The following is a 21,873-nucleotide window of genomic DNA, read 5'->3' on the forward strand; positions in this document are numbered from 1 at the left end:
GATATAAACAACTCCACTTCCAAAGATTTCTAGTGAGTCATAACTTTGCAGAAGTTGGATCTTTATCTGAATTGTTCTTTGCATGAAATGTGCCTAATAATGAGTTCTTGGAAAACAATGGGAAGCCTGTCCAAAGCACTGTAAATCATATGGTTCACCTTATGATTTTTAACTTACCTATTTGTGCCAACATATTAATGTGTTCCCACAAATCTAACTGAAATAAGTCACCATTTTCAACCCTCTTCTAATCTGTTCAGTGAATACAAGCTCTTGACAATACTACTTTCAGAAAATTCTGTAAAGAAAAAGCTGCAAGACTTCTTAAGGCAAGAAAATGGTTCAAAATTTTACTGACCTGAGTCCTCTCAGTAACAGGATGTTCAGACTGATGTAAAGGATCTTTCTGTGCAAGCTCTGTGCTTTTGGATCCACCATCGTCAGTGAGTGAACTCCTATGCTTACTCTCTGACGGTAGCAAAATGACATTTTCTTTGTCACTGTCACCTCTGGACTTCACCGATTCTGCAACTACAGGTTTTGTTCCCAAAGCCGTGGATCGAGATCGAACAGGCCTTCCACGCTGAACTGTTTCCCAGCCCTCTGCATCCTTTCGATCTACAAAAAACAACAACACCCAATTATAAACAACTATTTTATTACAGTATTACACAAGTTGTATGATAAAAATGTTCTACACAAGTTGTATGATAAAAATGTTCTCTTTAAAAATAAACACCAAAAATCAATGGAACATTTTGAGCAAAGCTTTTTATTTTCAAGTGCTATTGGTTTCACAAAGACTGAACAACTCTCTTAGTGGATGGCACCAATTCTCTTACTGCTAAGTTACTTACACACATAGCCAGGTGAAAAATGACACGTACTTAAGCATTTTACATCTACACTGCTAATTCACCAGATGGCATATGCAGCAACAGTAACATTAGAGGCCTTTTGTGAAGGCACACATCTCTGCAAGTACAGACATAGTTGCAGGTTTCAATGAAGAAAGTGCTGTCCAAAAAGTGGTTTACTATTGTTCCAGAAATGGTTTGGGGTTTGTTTGTTTTGTTGTTGTTTTTTACTTTTTTTCAGTTGTTTCATTCTTATATTTAAAATACATTAATCGGTGTCAGCTTTGAGAAAATTTCTTCTCCCAGAAATCCAGCAGGATTACAAACTGAAATTAGAAGAGTAGTTTTCTTCCATTTACTTTAATGACTGGTTAAGTCATCATTTACTCTAAGCTGGTTAAGTACAACTTTCTGACCAACCTTTTTAATCTCTAATCTTGATGTACACCTGAAATGCCTTCAAAATTACATTTGTCTGCCTGAATTATCAGGTCTTACGTGTAATACGAGCATTTCTAGCAACTCAAGGTGAACCTCTTCTCTGTAGGTAACATTTTTGTGGCCTCCAATTAATACCACCATGCAATTTCTCACACATCTTGAAATGACTGGGATTCTTTTGAGACTTGATGATAGCTCAGGAGTAGAAAAGCTAAGTTCACAAGTGTCTATTTGTAGAAGAAAAGCTCAGGTGAGCAACGCCACAAAAAGAAGCCTAAATTCAACTCATTTAAATCAGTTTTAGTTTCAATAGATATGATCCTTTTTACAATACCCACTTTCACAAAGCATATAAACACAGAGTATCTCAAAGTTTAGCACCTGAAAAAACAGTATGGCACAATAAATCATGAGGACAGGTGTTCTGTAAAGAATCCTAATTTTCAGAACGTCTATCTCCATCTTTATGGAAAGGACTATCAATCTTCTTATTTTAAAACAGTTAAGAATAGCAATGTATCACAAGTTTATAAAACAAAATATTACAGTTTGGAACTAGTCTATTAGTCAAGGGAGAGGCCAATAAAACTTCATAATTTAATAAAGTACTGAAATTATGGAAGAAAATAAGAAAGAAGAGCTCAGCATAATAATAAAATCTAAATGGCAAACAAAACTCCAGGATTAGCTATTTCCAGGCACATTCTTAACGAAAAATTTACAAAGCCAATACATTTATTGACAGTAGATCACATAGCTCCTGATCTGAAGCAAGGGTAACACTCATTAGGGCATCATCCTCCCTTCCCTTTTTTTGCATACACCTGGAACTCTTTTCATATAGCCCAGTAGCCATCTCCGCATGCTAAGTATCACATGCTGGGTTTGATTACTTGCCGAGTTTTGTTAATGAATAATTTATTTGACTACCTTGATCATTCTCTAGTTTCTCTTGAGCTTCCCTGTCCCTGCTTGCTCTTGTGTTACAAGGAAGTGACAATCCATCTGTTATCTTGAGGCCCTTACAGCCACCAGGGCCTTGTTCTTTCCAAGTTACTCCACCTGGAAGCACTGGCCAAGCAGCCTCATCACCAACATCACTAAAATAAATCTGGCCAAGTAATTGCAAAGCTCTTAGGAGTCCTACCTCAGGAGATGTGTACCCCTTCTTAAAAATTTACTTGCAAGTAATATACTACCGTAGTGTATTTGACCTTCCCCATTCATTATTAAACCTTAGCACTTTTTTTTTTTTTAAACTCTAAGGTAACATTACTGCATCTGAGAGGCACTTTGGAAAACTGATTATTTGAGAAACTGGAAGCAAATGCAGAAGTGTATACTCAGATGAAACAGAAGACAGAACACAGGAAAGCTGCGAAAAAATAAAAATAAAATGAAATGTAGCGGTCTGTGCAGTAGTAAATTTACAAAACATAACGAGAAGTGGTGAGTCAACATGCAAGACTTTTTAAAGATGTGCATTGCCAGACTACTTTTAATGATTGCTTATAAATACAAGAGAATTATTTTAAAAAGAGAATGACTGTAAATTTTCAAAAGAAATTGGGGCTAAGAATTTGACAACCCAGTCAGGAATAAAATGCCCTTTGCTGTTTGTGATGCCATTTCCACAATTTGTTCTCAACGCATGGAAATTATGAGTTCTTCCATAAGCCCAAACTAGGACAGTTACTTTAGAGGACCAAATGTCCTGCAAATCTGAAGTCCTTGCTACACGACAAAGAAAATCAATTAACAACTATGGACATTAGCAACTAATACAGGAAAAACAATTATTAATATAATTAAATTTCAAGTGCAAATGCGGAAAAACCACATTCAATATTTCTGGAAAGTTCACATTTTCTTAACTGCACATTCTCCTGAATTACTTACTAACAACATACAACTGTTTTAACAGTAAGCACTGATTTCCAGTCTTAACACACATTCTAAACCAGTATCACCCATTTTGCCTCTTACCACTGACACCTGGGAATTATTTCCCTGCTATGCTATTGCCTCTGTCTACTACTGTGACCAGACCAACCTTTTCTCGTCATAAATTTGTATGAGAAGGACACCGGTCAGACACTAAGGGTAAACTATGTTTCATTTTGTAGAAAAAAAATTAAGACTGAAATACAGATATTGTTTTTTTTAAATTATGAAAATATCGAAGGTAGCAATGTGTTTAATGAGGGAAACCAGGTAAGATGATATAACTTCATTTAAATGGGCATCCAGAAAAAAAAATCATTTAAAGAAATACCTGGAAAAATCATGCATTTTCTCTCTCCAGTTAAATTTGGAAATCCCATCAACCTTGAAAAAGATACAGTATCATAGTGCTTGTCCATTTCACAAAAAACATTGTGAGGCTTAATGGTAACACTGTTTGAAGCCACTGGAGAAAGTGTTTTAGGCAGATCTTGCCACTGGAAACCCCAACTGGGCTTTAGAGTAGCCAAGAGTGCATTATAGGATAGCAGGAGGAAGTCTCCCACAAGGCCTGAACGTACCTAGCAGCTGTGCAGAGTGCATTAGCTGGTGGACAGGCAGAGCAGATGATACACAAGCCTCATATCTACTTCAATAATGCATGCTCCAGTCAGCAAGATCAATTTGATTTTACTCAAGAGATTCTACCCTCCATATGAAGGAAAATATGCTCCAAAAAGCATCTGGTTTCTTTTATTAAAAAATTGCAATTCAGCCATGAGAAAATCATTGAAGTTCTCCAGGGTTAGAGATAAGAGATTCTTAATAAACAAAGTCTCTACAAGGAATGACTTCTATATATGAAATGTTTCAAGTCTGAATGTTATAGTACATTTGAATTAAAAATTACTGAAAGCTTATGGGCCAGTACTACAGGACCTAAATGGTTTTGCTCTATTTGGAGCTCATCAGCTGCAAGTAACAGCCATTAACAACACACAGAACAACAGGGATTCTTCAGCCCTTTAAGTTTCCAAAGCTAACATAAGAATAAGGTCTTTTGTTTTCCTTTTAGCCTCTTAAGAAGACGTTATCCATGTGGAAGTGCAGACTATTTTTATTCCCTGCATAGTTAATGAAATTGTCCATACTCAGAAGAATGCCTAATGAAGATATTTTAACAGCCTGGAGTCTGCCACTTTAGTATGAGAGATAGTCAATGGAAAAAGATTTATGAATAGTTTCAGTAACACGCAGAAGTTAAAAGTGGAATTCAACTTTCAGTTACAATGCTGAAAATTCAGCAGACTTCTACTACACTCAAACCAGCTCACTGCAACTTCATAGAGCAAGATGTTCTGTTACACAAACAGCACTGATCAAACCCCATCCAAACAACCACTTCTGGAGCATGGTTTTGATTGTTCTTTCTAAGCATAAAAATCAGCATGCTACTGATTCAATTACATTAACTTGCAAGACACTTCAACAAGATTTTAGCTCCTTCATATATCACATCTCTGAAGCACCATACAGGATTTCTACTACCACTGGATTGAAGGTACCACTATGCTAATACATACATTCTCTTCCAGTAATTTTTCTCTTCAAAAATAAAATTTAAAAGATTGTTCATAATTTCATCTGAATATTGATTTCTACACCTTGTCTGCTGTTTTTGTAGAAAGTCAACAGGTCCACACATGGAAAAAAAATGGAAAAAATGCAGCTCTCAAGATAATCTCAGAGCTCCAGTGCATGCAAAAGTTGTCATCTTGTATTCGAAGAAAGAAAAGCCAGTCACCGTCACCTGAGTGCAGTCCTAATCAAGTTGTCTAGCTGATCACATAAAACTACCTTGAGCTCTTTTACAGAATCCTGGACATGTATTGTTCTTTAGAGATGATTTGAAAGTACTTTTTTTTTTGGCCTGGAAGTCACAGCTCTTTGTTTTCTACTATGGTCCTGAGGTCAGTGATGAAGTATAGAAAACATACACAGAGGTTTCATGCCAAGAAATTTTGTACCTCCGACTCACTCTCAGTTAGATTACCAGCTTGTGACCAAAGATTTTTCTTGGGGTGTTACGCACTAATGTTTTAACAGATCAATTTATAGTTGCTGGAAATACACTGGCATGCTACCTACACTCAAAAACACAACTTTCTCTCAAACTTAGCTCTGACAATGATAATACATACCTGCAGGAATCTTTTCTCTCCATACTTGATTCTAATTTTAACATTGTGATATGCAGAATTGGACTTCATTTTGATTTGAAAATAGGTAACACTCTGAACTAACTTTATAGCATGTGCTTTGTGAAAATAAGCCATTTAAAAAAGACTTGCCATTTTTTCGTGATGACTTCTGTGCTGGAGTTGGCAGGCAGGTTGGTGGTGTTGCTAGCTCAGGATTAGCAGCTTTAGTTCCATGGTTGGCTTTTACCTTATCAGCCCAACTTACACCAGAAGGAGCCAGGCGTGTTGCAGAAATCGTCACTGATGGGTTCCTAAATCAAAGTCGTAGTTCTTATTAGTGACTAATCAAAGAGCATAATGGTTCATTACAAAACTTTTTATCATGACATTCCTTATTTAATCTTGGTCTTTATTGACTTAGATTGAAATCTATTTCCAAAAGCTGGAACATATTTTCTCTTTCCCTTGTTTTCAAAATCTGTGTTCCTTGAACATTAAAAACCTCAGTAGATGTCTTATCAGAAAAATCTGTACAAAATTCAACTCATTTTAAAGGTACACATTACCACAGAAACAAGGACACAGCAACAAATCAGCAGGCAGAGGTATCAGGCACTACCTTGATAGCCTCTTACTTATTTCCAGTCACACTGACATCAGAAGGAGATACCAAGCAGTGCTGCAGCTGGAGAAAAATCTCCATGTGAGATTCCTTATATGTAAAAGTCAATGAAACCAAATTAACAGGAAGCTAACTTCCCAGATTAAAATTTATAAACGTCAAGAAGCGAAAGAAACATACAACACCACAGTGATGTAGAAACAGTTCCCATAAGAAACATCCTCTGATACCAAACTGTAACGTCATAACAGTAAATGTCTGGTGACTAGTTACAGCCAAGTATAACAGCTCTTCTATTGTGTCTTCCCAGCTCCTGCCCAGTCACACCAGTGAACTGTACAGAATGGGCTGCAACCATTACAAATATGAGTAGTCAAACTACATGTGCAGGAAGTCCACTGAAGTGCAGGTTTAATTATAAATGTAGATTAGATAAATCCATAATGTACTTTGTTTCACTAGACAGTTAAGTAAATAAATTAATACATCTATTTTCTCTTACCTCCTCCACAGAAATAAACTGTAAGTCTGGAGAGCCATCCTATTAACTTCCAGAAAGACCTAAATGACTCTGCTAAACTTTGAATATCTGGATGGACAGAACTGTAATTGTTTTTCACTTTATTTTTTCTTTTGCCCATCACTTAAAGCAAAACCGTGATACTTTATTCAAATGAACACAACCCAAATTATTTTTATAAACTTGAAAATGGTAACATCCCTTGGATCTCTCGAGGCCACTGTCACTACTTACGGTACATGATCTAGGACTCAATAATCATGAATGAACTAATAATGCACCCTGAGAATCATTTAGATTGGACATGTGCTCTCCAGAACTGAAACAGCACCAGACGGTGCTGCTCTAAAATGGTGCTTATACATATTTTTGTTGAGCCCCTTCCACAGTCATTTTCATTATACCTAAGTGAAAGATGCGTTATTCTAGTATACAACATGCTCTATATTTAAACTTATATCAATTTTGCTGTTCATCAGAGTCATAATAAACTCACTTTACATTCATTCTTTCTGATCAATACTTGTGCATATTCAGCTGGCCATTTGCATTGTTCATACAGGTAATTTTAGAATGCCAATTACACACATTTTAACCTTAGTTTTGTAGAAGAAAAAGATTATTAAATAGGTAACATGAAATACACCAACTGGTCATTCCAAAGACCTGAACATAAAATGCAGTAGTTAAATATGTAACAAAATAAGTAAAAAATTAAGTCCTTGATAGGATTTTTTTTCTTTACAGAGCATATGCTCTTCTTCCACTAATGCAAATATTTGTAGGTGTGATTTAATAAAAAGCAAAGCATTACTACATGATTACTAATTACATTACTACATTGATTACTACAGAAAAATACCACATTCATTAACTCAGCTTCAAATAAATCCTTACTTTAGCTTTAATAGACATATCTGTTTTCATACCCAAAATTTAAACTTCTTCGAGCATTTGACGTCACATTAATTCTATCTGTTGAGGGACTTGGTATCACATGGCGTCCAGGAGACATCTTCTTTACTTCCCAGGCTAGTGAAGTAGGCCTGCAAATTCAGGAAAGAAATGGTTAAAAATAAAATTCTCAATAAGTATTCCTCTATCACCTCAGAATGATCTATAAATGCTCTAAAGTATTATGGAATACTGCCGAACAGAATCAGGCATCTTAGCTATTGTTTCCACACCAAATCCAAACCGTACTAGCCAGACTGAGATCAAAAATCATTCACTTTTGAACTACAACGCTTATTTTAAGTATCAGTATGGGACCATCACACATCAAACCAACCAGTAAAGGAAAATGACTAAGGGTAGGACTGGAAATACCCTCTAGTTCTAGTGACTGTAACAATGCACATAAAAGGCCCTGACAAATCAAGGAAGGAACCTACACTGTCTTATCCCATATAACAGAGCATTTGATAGTGTTTAAATGCTGCTTTGGTTAATATATGTAACAAATATCTCCCAATATAGGGGAAAAAAAATAAAAAATTAGAACTAACCCAATATATCACCATCAACTCATTCTATTACACCACTGATGTAACAAACAATCTGCAATAACATTTACTGATAAATGTCTACTAGCAAAGATAATTGAACAGGTTGAATTAATTTAACTGCTACTAACATAAAGTATTCTCATCCAAAGAGACAGAGCATGAGATGGAAACCAGAACTGCAGTTTTATTATGCATCTACTTTTTTTTTTTCTTACTTTTAATTCTTGCTCTTGAAGCTAATCTGATTACATGGAAATTACAACCGGCAATTAAGAGCAAAATCAAATTTGTAGAACCCACTGTTAGGGAAGAAGGGCTCAAAAAAAAAAAATCACATAAGTGACTTTAACTGTGCTTTTTTTAAGGCACAAATTGCGATGATGTAAACAGCTTTACCTTTCTAATACCATCCTTCCAAACTCTCTTCCATTTCCAGCAACACTATTCCTTGATAACTCTACAAGGGAGTAAAGAATCCTCACTACATCCTCACATCAATTACCTCCAAAAGAAAAAAATTCTTCTGGGTTCCCTGCAACAGCTATTAAAAGTGGTTCTATTTGCTAAATGGCTGCTGCAGAATGACTTTTATCATGAGTCTGCATTTTGGATATAGATAAAAGAAAAAAAATAAAAGTCTCATTACCTGCTTTGAGCATCAGCCTTTTCTAGCTTCTCCTGTAGCTGTATCCAATCGATCAGCGCTTTGAAGTCCCTTACATAGTTATCAAGCATCATCAGGACTTCCTGAAAAGCAACCATTACATAAACCTTTGTATTTCAAGAACAGTTCCCATGACCCCAAAAAGAGAAGTGAGTAGAAAGTAGGAGATTTACTGGCCTGCATCCTTCCTATCAACAATAAAAACAAGGGGGGAAAAAAGCCCAAACAGTTAAGATTTTTATGTCAACAAACATTAAAACATTTATTCTATCAAAAACATTGAGGTTTTCCAAGATCTCTCCAAGCACTGACATCTAAGGACAAAATAGAAAAATTTGGCAAGAAAACAATTCCTAATATACATAGATACCACTGTTTGAGGGTTTGTTTGTTTTCTGTCCAAGTCATTATCCTTTAAAATACGCTAGACATACTTCATCCAATATGCAAAAAAAATTGTATACATCCTTATAGACCTGTGGGAGAATAAAAACACACTGCTGGTGATTCCCCTGTTTGCAGAGTGAACACCAAGTTACACAATGGCAACTGTATCAGATGGAGGGAATTCCTTCTGAAGAATCCAGAAATCCTTGCATGAGAAAAAACTGGTTCTTGAGCTCTGAAGTACAGCCAACAGTACCTTGTTCCTACGGTCTTTCAAGAGTGCAGATCTTTCAAAGGGTGCACAGATGGATGCACCTATGCTCATCTGGGTTAGTGACAGACATCCTACTGCCACACTACATTATCAGCACTATCATACTAACAAAGAAACTTTTCGGAGAATCTCATGGCACTATTTTGAGAGACAGAACAAAAAGTATTGTTGCATTAGATCTGGTTTATAAAATGACTGCCTCTGACAAAATTACTGAGAAATAGACAAGACCTGCAAAATGCCAAGCTTACATTCTCCCCTCTGATTAGTACACCTTAATAAGTGAACAAAAGTCTCTAATTGCAAATCCTCCACTACAGAATGATTACAAGCCCAGACCCTACAACTACAATACCCAGACTATATTTCTTGACCATTACAAACCAGTTAGTTTTCTACCATTCTAAAACTTACTTTTCAGTATAATGGACTTGCTGAAGAATTTACCCATTTTTACACGAGTTAATCACAGAAAACTGCATTCGTGAACATATTTCATGGCTTGAAAGATTTATATACTATAAAATAATACAACTGGAAGAGATCTTAAGAGCAACCTACTCCATCTCACAGCTCTTGGGCAGGTTTAATCATACCCTGTCAGACGTGATGTAGGCGTGCTGCAGTTCCATTCAGAACATTGCAACATCTTGAAGTTAGAAGATTGCAAATTATGTGTTGGTCTCTAACATATAAAAACCATTTAGTTGTTAAGTGTATAACTAAAAATCTTAAACAAAGCATTGAAAACAGTAGAAACATTCTACTACAGTAAAGCCAACTAATGCCTATTTTTGTAGCATCACTTCCTATTCACTTCTACTTGTAATAGAAAAAGGACCTCTAATACATGCAAAACACTTTTCCGTATAAAATGTAAGGATGATTATTCATTTTGTTTAACACACACAAGTTTAAAAGTCAGCTTTAGCTTGCACAGAAGTATCCTTTTAACTAGGATGTATGACAGGCCTAGAACATATGCTGTTTGTTATATAGGAGAAGTCAGAAGAAAGTCAAACACAGTACCACTGCTGATCTAAAAGTTGCTCTTTGTTTTGAAATACTCCACAAAAAAGCAAGCAAAAATCTTTCTTACAAGGCAGTTAGTTTACAACACTAAAATAATTTGCATGTTAAAGTCTGCTCCAAAAAATGAACAAGTCAAGTATTTTAGCCAGCTCTTTTTTTCTCCAGTTTCGCTAATAAAATTTCAGCTTTCTAATTCAATTCAAATACATTTCAGTTAGCCTACACTAAGTTGTGCTGACTGTTATTAACAATAAGGGCATAGAAAGTAAAATTTAATTCTGAATCATTTATTTTTCAAGTATGCCAATGAGATATTCCTCACAAAAACATGAATCAATCTGAATATGAGTTATATTTCTGAAGTGAGTTGGCACATGAAAAAACTACAATAAATGGCTTACCCTATTTTAAGGAATGTTTAGCTGCACATTATCAGAAATGATCAGAGCAAAACCATGCAGCTGTAATCCGAGTCATGTTTTACGAACAAGGGAATACAAACAAGACAAGCAGCTGGAGCGGCCCCATATTCACTGATGCACATCTTTCTCCCTACAGCTATGAGGGCCATTTTGTCAGGCAGGATGAAGCAGAACAAAAGTGGCTCTGAAAGCGCCGTTACAGGCATCCAGATAACTACATATAGATGTACAGCTAAAATTACCAATTAGTTTACCAATTGGCTGCAACGGATTCGATTGGTTTGTAATTAATTCTAGTTACTGGCGCATACTGCAGGACGGTTGGCGCCATCCCTTTGTCCTACTGACACACAATACCGGCGCATGGGGCTCTGGGGTCTTGGACATCAATACAGCTCTCTAGCTTACCTGCGGTACTGCGTGTAGCAGATATACCCTGTGGTGCTGAAGCAGTGGAAACTCGTACCACTTGAGAAGGTGCTGACAAAAAGGAACCTTTATGGGGTAGAGTATGGCTGCACTAGAGTCAAAACAATTTTAAATCCCATTATTTTTCAAGGTCATATCTATCCCACACAATTTTTAAAGAACCAGTTCAAACTAAAAAAGAAAGCAGTACTGTTAAAAAACAACAGTTAAATGAAAAATCAGTGACACACAACTAAAAACACACACAATACAGCTCCTGTTTCCTCCATCATTCTGATTCACAGTCCTGCACATTAAAAAGCTTTTTTTCTGTGCTTTTCCTTTTCTCCAGTTCTTAACCATTGCTTCAGTTTTTATGTACATATATATATTTAAGTTGTGCTTCTACACTCTTCAGTTGATCATATTAATGCCTTTCCAATCAGAAAGGCTCTATAAATAGCATAGCTGTATCAGAATAATCCTGTATTCCTGAATCGGAACCATCTCGACTTGGGTCCTAGCCAGGTTGATTTAAAACCAGAGGTTCACTTTGCTTGGAAATCATGCAGCTGCTTTGAAACTTCATCTCCACTTATCCTCCTATTCTCAAACAAGGAAGGGGAAAAGATAGAAAGAGAAAAGTACAGAAGACAGCATGTTTTTAAAGTCACTACAATTTAAAATTGTAGAAAAAGTGTGAGAGATTAACTCAGTCACAACATCTATACTGCAGCTTATTCTCATGGCTAGAAATGCACAATTTACTTTACAAATTAAGCATGCTTTGTTTTAATTTATTTTATTTATTTATTTAATTTAATTTATTTTAGATTATGTATTCAGCAGAACAAATTCCATTTTCAGGTACTCCAGTACATTTTTAGCTGGCAACATAGGTTCCTTCTTTCTTTCAATTTATGTTTTTAATGTTAATCAGGTGTTTCAGTAATTCAGTACAAAATGGCTTCCTTGTAGATTCCTTTGTACTTGGAACTACAAGCACTTAAAGCCAGCTCTGGGTTAGATTAAACAAAGATGTATATAAATATATGAATATATGAATATTTGTGTATATAGATATCTGAAGGGAGGGTGTCAAGAGGATGGGCCCAGACTCTTTTCAGTGGTGCCCAGTGACAGGACGAGAGGCAACGGGCACAAACTGAAGCATGGGAAGTTGCATCTGAAAATGAGAAAACCCTTCTGTACTGTGAGGGTGACAGAGCACTGGGAGAGGTTTCCCCGAGAGGCTGTGGAGTCTCCTTCTCTGGAGATATTCAACACCTGCCTGGATGTGTTCCTAAGAAGTGTCACTGCTATGGAAACAACCTTCCTCCAGATGCCTGAGGACACATGCAAGAACTTAAAGCACACAACTTATTTACACAAAAGCAGTATATATGTTATCAAGCACAAAGGGCCAGGAATGGGATCATCCAGACCGCCAGTCTGAAGAGACAGTGGCTTTCAGTAGCTGGCTATCTATTCTAAATCTGCTCTAAAAACAATAAATTATTATCCTGAAATATCTCAACTACTTCCATCTGTGAGGCTGAACGCCCAATCACTACCTGGTTTTCCTATCCTTTACCGTTAGCTTCAATGATTTTGATCCATCTGCAGAAGATGACAATAATGAAAATTTAAGTGTCCAAAAAAAAGGCAAGAGGAATGGTCACAGAACAGATTTTCACTTGGCATTGGCTGTCACAACACAGCCACAAGGTATTTATTTAGAAAGAAATATACACATAACTCTTCCTAAACAACTTCACTCTAGGAAAAATAGCATTTTCTTTAAAACAAGATAGAAGCAGCAGACTGCCGTACTCCTGACATATTCCAACTGCAGAGTTAGACCTTCTCAAATAATTTGAGAATGTTTCAAAATGTATGTTCCATAAAACTCTATTGATCTGAAAGACTCAGTCTTGTGAGAAACATAAAAAGAATTATACATGTTTTAAGACATAAATCACTGTCTTAGGCTTTCAGGGAAACTCAGAATCACCTTGGTTTTACTGAATAAAAAGATATTCCGTCATACAAAATAGACGTTACTTCATGCTGAAATTCTCCTTCTAACAGGAAATGTTCCCCTAGATGTTCAAAAAATGAAGACACCTGTACAACCAGGTATTAAATCAATAACCAAAATGGTTATGAAAGTGACAGAAATACAGTTAATAGATGACCCCCCGATAGAGCCATAATTAGCATTGATAAGAACTTAGATGTAGAAAGCAAGAGATGCTGAATAAACCATAATTAAACAAAAACAAACAAACAAACAACAAAAAAACCCTTGTATTCTGCACAAGCTTGGTTTTGCTTCTGTTTTTTCAATTTCTTTGGAAAGCCAAGATATTTTTTCCACTCAGAGTCAAAGGAAACCAGGACATTCTAACAAGAATAATGTATCTAAACAGAACACTCAGAGACCTGCGTAGAGGAAACAAGATGCTTCATAACCCTTCTTGGGACACCTTTCTTGGGATTTGCAACACTACAAGGAAAGAACAGAAATTCACGTATAACAAATCATTTCTCCTCAAAAGTCAGAAGTAACAAACTCAGATTCTGTATTCTGCCCCTACCACCACTTCCCTGGAACCAGGTACACGCAGCTAGAAAACTGAAATGTATGAAAAGAAATAAATAATATAAAACCTTATCTTCCAAAAAGTAAGATGGACAGGGTTGAATCAGCTCTTATGAGTGAAAATGCAGTCAAGATCTGGTCTGGATCCACTTGACCATTATACTGAATCTTTGTAGATTCCTTTCACTGAAGTTAGGAAAGCCTTGGGTTTTTTTCTACCTTCAGCTCCAACACATTTAGAAACAGTTTTATTTTCTTAGCTGTCTTGAAATCCAGTAATCAGCATGGATTACTACGGGTCTCAGTCTGCACGCAGAGAGATTGAAATCATAAGAATTAGCATATCCTGAACCAAAACCAGCCCTCACGAGGCATTCTCAGTAAGAGCCCCTAATGAAAGAAGTTCCTCTCTCCTTCAGGGAGGCCTTCAATCAACTGAAACTATGGTAAATCACTCACAGATATCCCCCTGCTTGGAAGGCCTTCACTAACATTGTTTCAGCTGGTTCTTCCACGTAACACTGCCATACAAAATGTCAAGACTTTTCCTTAAGGCTTTATCCACCTCTTTACAGTATATCTTGTACTTTTCCACTTTGTAGGAGGGCACAAAAATCTCAAGAAGAATAAAACTTTTTTAATTGAACTGTACCCAAGGTGGACTGATTTAACAATGTATGTAAGCATTACAAACAAGGAGAGAAACTATCCTGCTCAAAATCTTGTACAAATATACAAGTAAAGGCTAGGTGGAAAGATAAAAGCTTGTACAAGTATTAAGTGATGTCCAACAGAAATTTAAAAAGAACATTGAACTAAATTTTTAACATCATGAAATGCAACTTTTTTGAAACAAAAAGCAGCTGAAGCCATTAATTCATCATAGGAGGAAAAAAAAAGACATCCGTTAAATTTCAAGTAGTTGAGAATCTCCTAGACTTAAAGTATACTTAGCTACTGGATCCAGTTGCTCAAACTCTATCACATACACACACACACACTTTATGCATATATATAACTCTTCTCCCCGAAGCCAATTGCTGAGACACCTAAGACCATCAATCAATCGCAGCAGAAGTTCTGTTAGATTAACCAAAATTCCACTGGCAATGAAATCTGCCTTATTCCATCCCCAGATAATTTGGGGCTTAATTCCTTCTAGGAGACAGAAAGAGATGCAAAGGGTACTTGGCATTACTAGTATTTTTGTGCCTAAGCTCACCATCCAAAACTACAAAATACTAGGCAATAAAATTTCATATAAAGATTAGAGACAGAAACCTAGCTAACGTATAAAATATCCAGTGCATTCACATTTTGAAATGCCCAAGGTTATACACAAATCTATTAGACACTATAGCTAATCACTGTCAGATCTATTAGACTATAGCATCACTGGACAAACTGATTCATGCAGAGAAAAACTTGAAGATCCTTTATTTCTTTTACAAATAATTGAACGATTTTTGTTATATCTTTAAAAGCAAAGCAACAAAGCCATATCTATGCAAACAGTTTGGGAGTTCTCACAGTTAAATCAATAGCAAATTACCACCTACAACAGTGCCCAAAGTTGAGAGAAAATACACACCGCCACTGCTGATCTTACACACACTTCCACTGTTTGTATCCTTACCACAAATCTTTCGTCTGCATTTTCAACCACAAGCAGCCACCAGAGCCCTTTCCGATTTGGGAGCATCAAACATTATCTCCAGTGACAACATAATCAATACAACTATACCAACTGTAACGCTACAAAGGAGCAAAAAGTACAAAATCAAAAATAAACACCTTTATACTGGGTTAATGTGAAGGTTTTAAATGCCTGAATTTGTCACATTTCGTTTTTACAAATATCTTTTAATATGACCTTCATACAACTGCAATGTTTAAATCGAACAGCACGTGCCCATTTGACCAAGACAAAGTTGAGGAGGTATCACTTAGAAGTTGAAATGTGAATTGTTTTTTATATCATAGATTTATCTCAATAGAAAGGATTTTTCGAAGTCCTTTAAAAAAACCTAAGATTTAACAAACTTAACCAGTTTGGATCCTTATTTAATAGTGTTTCTCACGTGTTCAGCAGTAAAAATAAAAATAGTACTTCACAAAAAGAGTTAACAAGATATTCTGCTAAATAAGTTTGAAAAGTAAATAGAAAAATGTAGCAATATGGATTTATTTATCAAAATCCTCTCAGTTCTTTACTTACAGCAGAAATACATTAAACCATTTTCAACTGAGCTGATTTGTCTGTTGGTATTTTTTTGGTAACATTTTAACCAACAGGTATTTTTTACACACTATAAAAAGTTTCAAAAAAAAAAAAGAACATAGAAGTAAAGCTATTCCGTTCTTATTTGTAGCATGAGCTTTAATGAAAGTTTGTAAGCAGAATTTTCGTCTTAAAATATTCAGGAGACCAGTACTGCAATACTGAAAATGAAAAAAGCCTAAGAATGACCTGAACTCCTCCTGTCCGAAGGGGGGGCCGAGTACTGATTTACATTTAACAGCAATCTTTAAGAGAACATGTCACAAACAAAACACCATGTCACAAATGAATATTCCAGCTGCTCAGTTAGGGCACATTCTTTGTGCTAAAAAAGAAAACATCTTTTAAAAGTAAAAGCAACATAAATGTTTTACAAGTTTTACAACATCTAACACTGGAAACCCTTGTTTACTCATTTTTGTTTGTTTTTTTTCCACCCATGTTTCACAAACAAGTAATCTGATGCCCCTGGATACACACATCATCATCCAGTGTCTACGAAAACGAAGACTTTCCACTTAGGCTATGTAGTATCTCCATCTGAGAACAGATCAAGTAGCATGATTAAAATGCTGAATGATATCTAACCCCTAAAATATGTGATAATGACACAAACACACTTCTGTTCTTTCAGTCACAGAAGTTTAAAATGGTAATCTAATTATAATGCAAGGCTGACTGATTTTCTTAAACCAAAAAAATTCTTCAGAGAAGTTTCCTGAGCAGGAAGACAGTTCAGTAACAACATGTTAAATTGTGTTAGAGTAACCAACGGTTTGGAAGCCTCTAGCTACTGTTCAGTTTTCAAACCTGCTTTCAATGAAACGTACTTGCACGCTAATCTCAAAGTCAATTTGGCTGTGCCTGATTACAGTAGAGAACTAGATACATATGATAAGAAAATGGTTTACTTAAATTGATATAATTTTTTTTACAGTGATTAGATAATCGTTTCCAGAATGTTTTGAGTTTTCAGCTATGTTTAATATGAAAACCAAAAAAATCTTATCTTTCACAATTCTTTGAAAATGTATGCTTCCGGCTTCTACTAATGCTAGAAATGAACTCCATTTCTAAAAAGTAAATTATATGTACTAAATGACAATGGTCTTTCTATGGATCTACTAGAAAGTCATCATAGCCTGTGCATGTTTTACATCTTATTACAAATACAGGTTACCCAAAATTAGGAAAAATACCTTACATCCCAACCAGATATTGTCTATGCTTGACCACTCATCACTCTCTTATCACCACAGAGTGAATTAGAAGAGTGATAACTAATTCACTGAAACAAGGGAGCAATGTATAATTAAGGAACTTAACATCAAGCCAAAGAATGGGAAAAAGGCTGAATCTCAACAGTGCCACCTACAGTAGGGAACATGACGGGGGGAAAAAAGGAAAAAAAAAATCAGCATTCAGCTGGAAAAAATAATAAAATGAGAACTTGATAAGACAGATATTGATTTGATTAAAAAACTGAGATCTAACAATATGATTATATATCATTAAGTTTTATACACTTTAAAATTAGTCACTGCCTAAGATGAAAGCATCTTCTTAAATCTAAAGAAATATGCCATCAGTTTTACTATTTACAAGCCTCCATTATATAAATGCATGGAATAACATACTTCTGATGCTCTAATTCGTTACTGGCTTTTTTGTAAAGAGTGAAAAACAGCAGTAGGTGTCATTTGATAATAGGCAGAAAGAACAGCTGAAGGCTTACCTTGCATTCTACTACACTCTGATCCGATTCACATGTAACATAGATTTCATCAACTGCCCGTCTAAGATTGTCAAAAAGAAATGCCCAGTATCGAGCTCGCAGATCAACTTTTCGAGGCTGTCTTGTTTTTGTTGGGCTTTTGTCAAAGTTTTTATCTCCAGCTGCTGCTGTTAATTTACAGTCTATGGCAGTGTTCTAAAGAAACAAGATACAAAGGAAAAGGAGAACAAACAGAAGTACAGTAAGGGGTTGGGCTTCTGTGCAGTGCATTTTTTCAAACATATTTAAACATTTGTAAAGAAGACATTTTTCCACTGAAGACTACAGCATCCCACTGATTTAAGTTTTTAAAATAAATTTTTTCATCTTAAACAAATGCAACCGATATGTAGAACCACTTGGTTTCTTTAACATTTTAACTCGACATTCACTTTGCACAATGCATGATATTCTCTTTTGCAAACCATAAAGTTACATTTTCTGACTACATACATACCCCATAGTACTTACTGTGACAAATACGTACATCCAAAAATGAAATTAAAATTTTACTAGTTATCAAACCAGCAATGTTCCACCATAGTTAAATTACTACCAGGGCATCACATACAACTTACTGTTTTTAAGCTCTCATTCTAATCTGTGAGCAGTAACATCAGAGAAATGCTTGTGTGGCTAGCCCTTTGATCAATATGTTATGGCTACACTTCAGAGAAGATGCCAGCAAGCACCGAATGAGTTACAAAGGGAAGCTTTCCTACTCGAGAAGACTGCTTGCACGAAGATTTCCACTCACCATACTGCTAACACTGCAAGCTCAATTCAACCCTTGCAAGTGCTGTGCCACTGAATCAAGCTGCTTCTATTTATGCCAAGTCTAAAATTGTCCTCATGCTGCTCTAAGTTGTAATTTAACAGCTTTTCCTGCAACAAATCTGTTGTTTGATTTTCAGTGTTAATATGCAGACTAATTGATTTAGTACTACTTTGCTGCACAGATGCTGAGGACTGCCAACATGCTAAATGCTGTGAGAGCAGAGGGAGAGCATCCAACTGTCTGCATGAAAGCTGGCATAGAGAGGGATCACAAATACCTGCTTGGAAGTACCGTTATACCACTTCAGTGTTCTGTATCTGTTCACCTTGTGTCTTCAGCTTAGTCACATGGAGACAGTTACTCCTTGACAGATACGTGCTGTCACCCATCTACAAAGCATATTCCAAACGATTCTGAAGCACGCCCATTTGGCTGAGAACACCAAGGCAGACCTTGGTCCCATGACACTGAGCTTATTATTGAAATTCTCTCCCATAACAACAAAAAGGAAAAGCTACCACGTCAGAGAAGAACCTCCAGGAAACCCAACATAAATCCCAATTGTGTACCATTTGTGATAGAGGTATTGTATTAACTACATAGCTACAGTAGTCTGCTTTTTGCCTGTGTGTGTGCAGGAAAAGATGCAAATAAAATTAGAACATCAGGGCAAATTTAACCCCTATTTATCATCTATAAAAGTAAATTGCAATGTAAGTTCAAGTTTCCCACATACCCAAAGCAGCACTGTGGAGGTAGTCAGAAGACACAAGGTAGTCACAGAAAGCTAATTAACTACAAAGAGAGAAATGAGAAAAGATTCCTCCCTCCTCCAGACTCAGCAAAATAGGCAGGGGAGTATATTTACAAACCATTTCCTTCTCTAGTACTTGTTCTAGTTTACTTTCCCAGATGGGAAGTACTTCGGTACTCCTGTAGTAAAACAAGTCTGAAGCAGTTCTAGTTTATGGACCTGAGGTCCCACCACAGCAACCAGTATAATTATTTTGCAAGATCTGACACCTTGCTGTGTTTCTACTAAAATACCGAAGGACAATGAGAACAGTAAGAACAGCTGAATCACAGAACATTCCACCAAACATCTGAGTCACTCCAAGTTCAACCACGTACCAGAGAGTCAGCTCTCCAACAAGAACTCAGAATGAGGCACATATTCACTAATTGGTAGATTACGCTTTTTCAGAAGCTGTGCCTCCAAAGCCCCTGCAGGAGTAACTCTTCCCTAATTTGAAACAGGAGAACTGATGCCAGCAGTACACCTTTGACAAGATACAAACCACCAAACTACAAAATCTGTTGTAAACAAAATCGCGGAAGCAGGAAAGCACTGAGTTGGTGGTTAGGCAGTAAAAAGAATATTTAAAATTCCCGACGCATGTCAGTTCTAACACTATGCATTTGAATTTGTCACAGCTTGGCATCTACCACTCAACGAAACAGAAGGGGATGAGACAGGAACCCAAATCATGTCCAATGTTTGCCACATCAGTCTCCAGATACTCCATGAAGATCAAACTCCAAAAGCTATTTTCAAACTTAACTAAGTTTGACTGGCACCCACTTTACTGAAATGCAAGCCATTGCTAACTAAAATTTAAGAGTTACAGCTGACGATAACAAAGACTACTTTTACCATAAAGACACAATTAATATTTTATATGGACTGCTATATTCTGTACAAATGTTTAATGCAGGCACCAAACACTACCAGGATCTCTGAGTTAATATACACATTGTTCAGCAGAATCTTTATCTGCAAGCATCCTTTTGAATGGATGGCTTATACAGACATGATCTAGCAGGCCTACCCTGATGCTTCTCCTCACTAAAGCAACAAAACCCACTCAAAAATGTCATAGATTCTGATAGGCTAGTTCATACTATCTCACTTGCACTAATAGTTCAAAAGTTTCAACTGCAGAAAAGGTATGCTGTTTTTTAAGTTAAAAAACATGGGGATAGTCTTCCTCACATCTCAAGTAACTCAATGTGGATGAAGAAAGTGATTAAAACTAAATTATTATTTTTCCCCAAAATAATTTCACTAAGTTGCCTTGGAGTTCTGTGAAGTATCAAGTGTGTATTTATTCTCAGGATGCCAAAATTTATTGAAAGTAGACATGCCAGCACCCTGGTGAGAGGAAGATGAGGTTGACAGGATCATATGAGAGAGTTTTTGTACATTTATGTTCTTGAGCCTAGTGTCCCATTTGTATGTAGAGGAAAATGAAATCTGAAGGCTCAACAAAGGCAAAAAAAGAAGAAATCCACCATTTTAAAGCAGTATTCAGTGCCTAAAATACAGGAGAAAAAGAAGTGCTGGATGCCAAATTAAAGTGCCAAGATACACAAGCACTCAGCAGTCCATTTCAAACCTCAATTGGGCCTACTAGGAATACATTATGTTCCTGCAATATAGCTTTAATACAACAGTCCCACACAGAGCCACTGACTAACAATAAAGTATTCTTTTGAAAACGCAGTATTGACGTGATCACAAATGACTCAAACAGATGGAACTCCCACTGCGTAGCACGTTACTCTTATCCAAAAGGTTCTGTGAGGGTAAATCAACTTGGAGCCCCAACCACCTCATTAAAATCCCACCTTCACAGAACAAGTAAACTAGGACAGTGTTTGTAAGATACCAGTAAGAAAGGAGGGACAAGTTGCTAAACTAATCTGGGAAGTTAACATGCCTATGTTTTAAGGATGCAAACATCCCTACAGAAGCAGAACATCTTTTTTCAAAAAAAGAGACCAGCTTCTATGTGCTATATTGTCAAAATCTGAAAGCCTGGCTCAAAACGTTTGATGGCTATAGACATACTAGCAGCTGAATCCATTAATCAAAGAAATGTTTAAAATATTAAACACGAATAAATACCGAGGTATTACTTTATTAATATAATACAACTCTATCACTCACACAGGAAGAACATGAAGCACCACCATTTCTTCTTGATACTCATCATTAGGACTTGTTTCCCAGTTGGAACTCTCTGAAATTTTACTCACCTGGCCTGATTTTTTTTCTTCCCAAAATACTATACACTGAAACTTTAAACAAAAACTTCTCAGCTGTTAACTCATAAGAAAATAAAGCATTTCCTTAATTTCGGAAATTTGGCAGA

The 21,873-nt window shown here is 36.2% G+C and overlaps 1 protein-coding gene across 9 annotated transcripts in view; it reads right to left on the reverse strand.

The window, feature by feature from the left end:
* Positions 1 to 21,873, reverse strand: part of SCAPER (S-phase cyclin A associated protein in the ER) — a 242,691-nt gene that overhangs the window by 120,797 nt on the left and 100,021 nt on the right. For all 9 annotated transcript variants that reach the window (XM_080551341.1, XM_080551342.1, XM_080551340.1 and 6 more), the window contains 5 exons: positions 17,902 to 18,096; positions 8,740 to 8,840; positions 7,515 to 7,631; positions 5,594 to 5,754; positions 359 to 618 (listed from right to left, as the gene is read on the reverse strand). In XM_080551341.1, coding sequence (XP_080407467.1) covers positions 359 to 618; positions 5,594 to 5,754; positions 7,515 to 7,631; positions 8,740 to 8,840; positions 17,902 to 18,096 — 834 coding nt within the window. The remainder of the gene's footprint in view (positions 1 to 358; positions 619 to 5,593; positions 5,755 to 7,514; positions 7,632 to 8,739; positions 8,841 to 17,901; positions 18,097 to 21,873) is intronic.

This window comes from Anser brachyrhynchus, assembly GCF_964034855.1.
Source record: "Anser brachyrhynchus genome assembly, chromosome: 11".
Classification (NCBI taxonomy): domain Eukaryota; kingdom Metazoa; phylum Chordata; class Aves; order Anseriformes; family Anatidae; genus Anser; species Anser brachyrhynchus.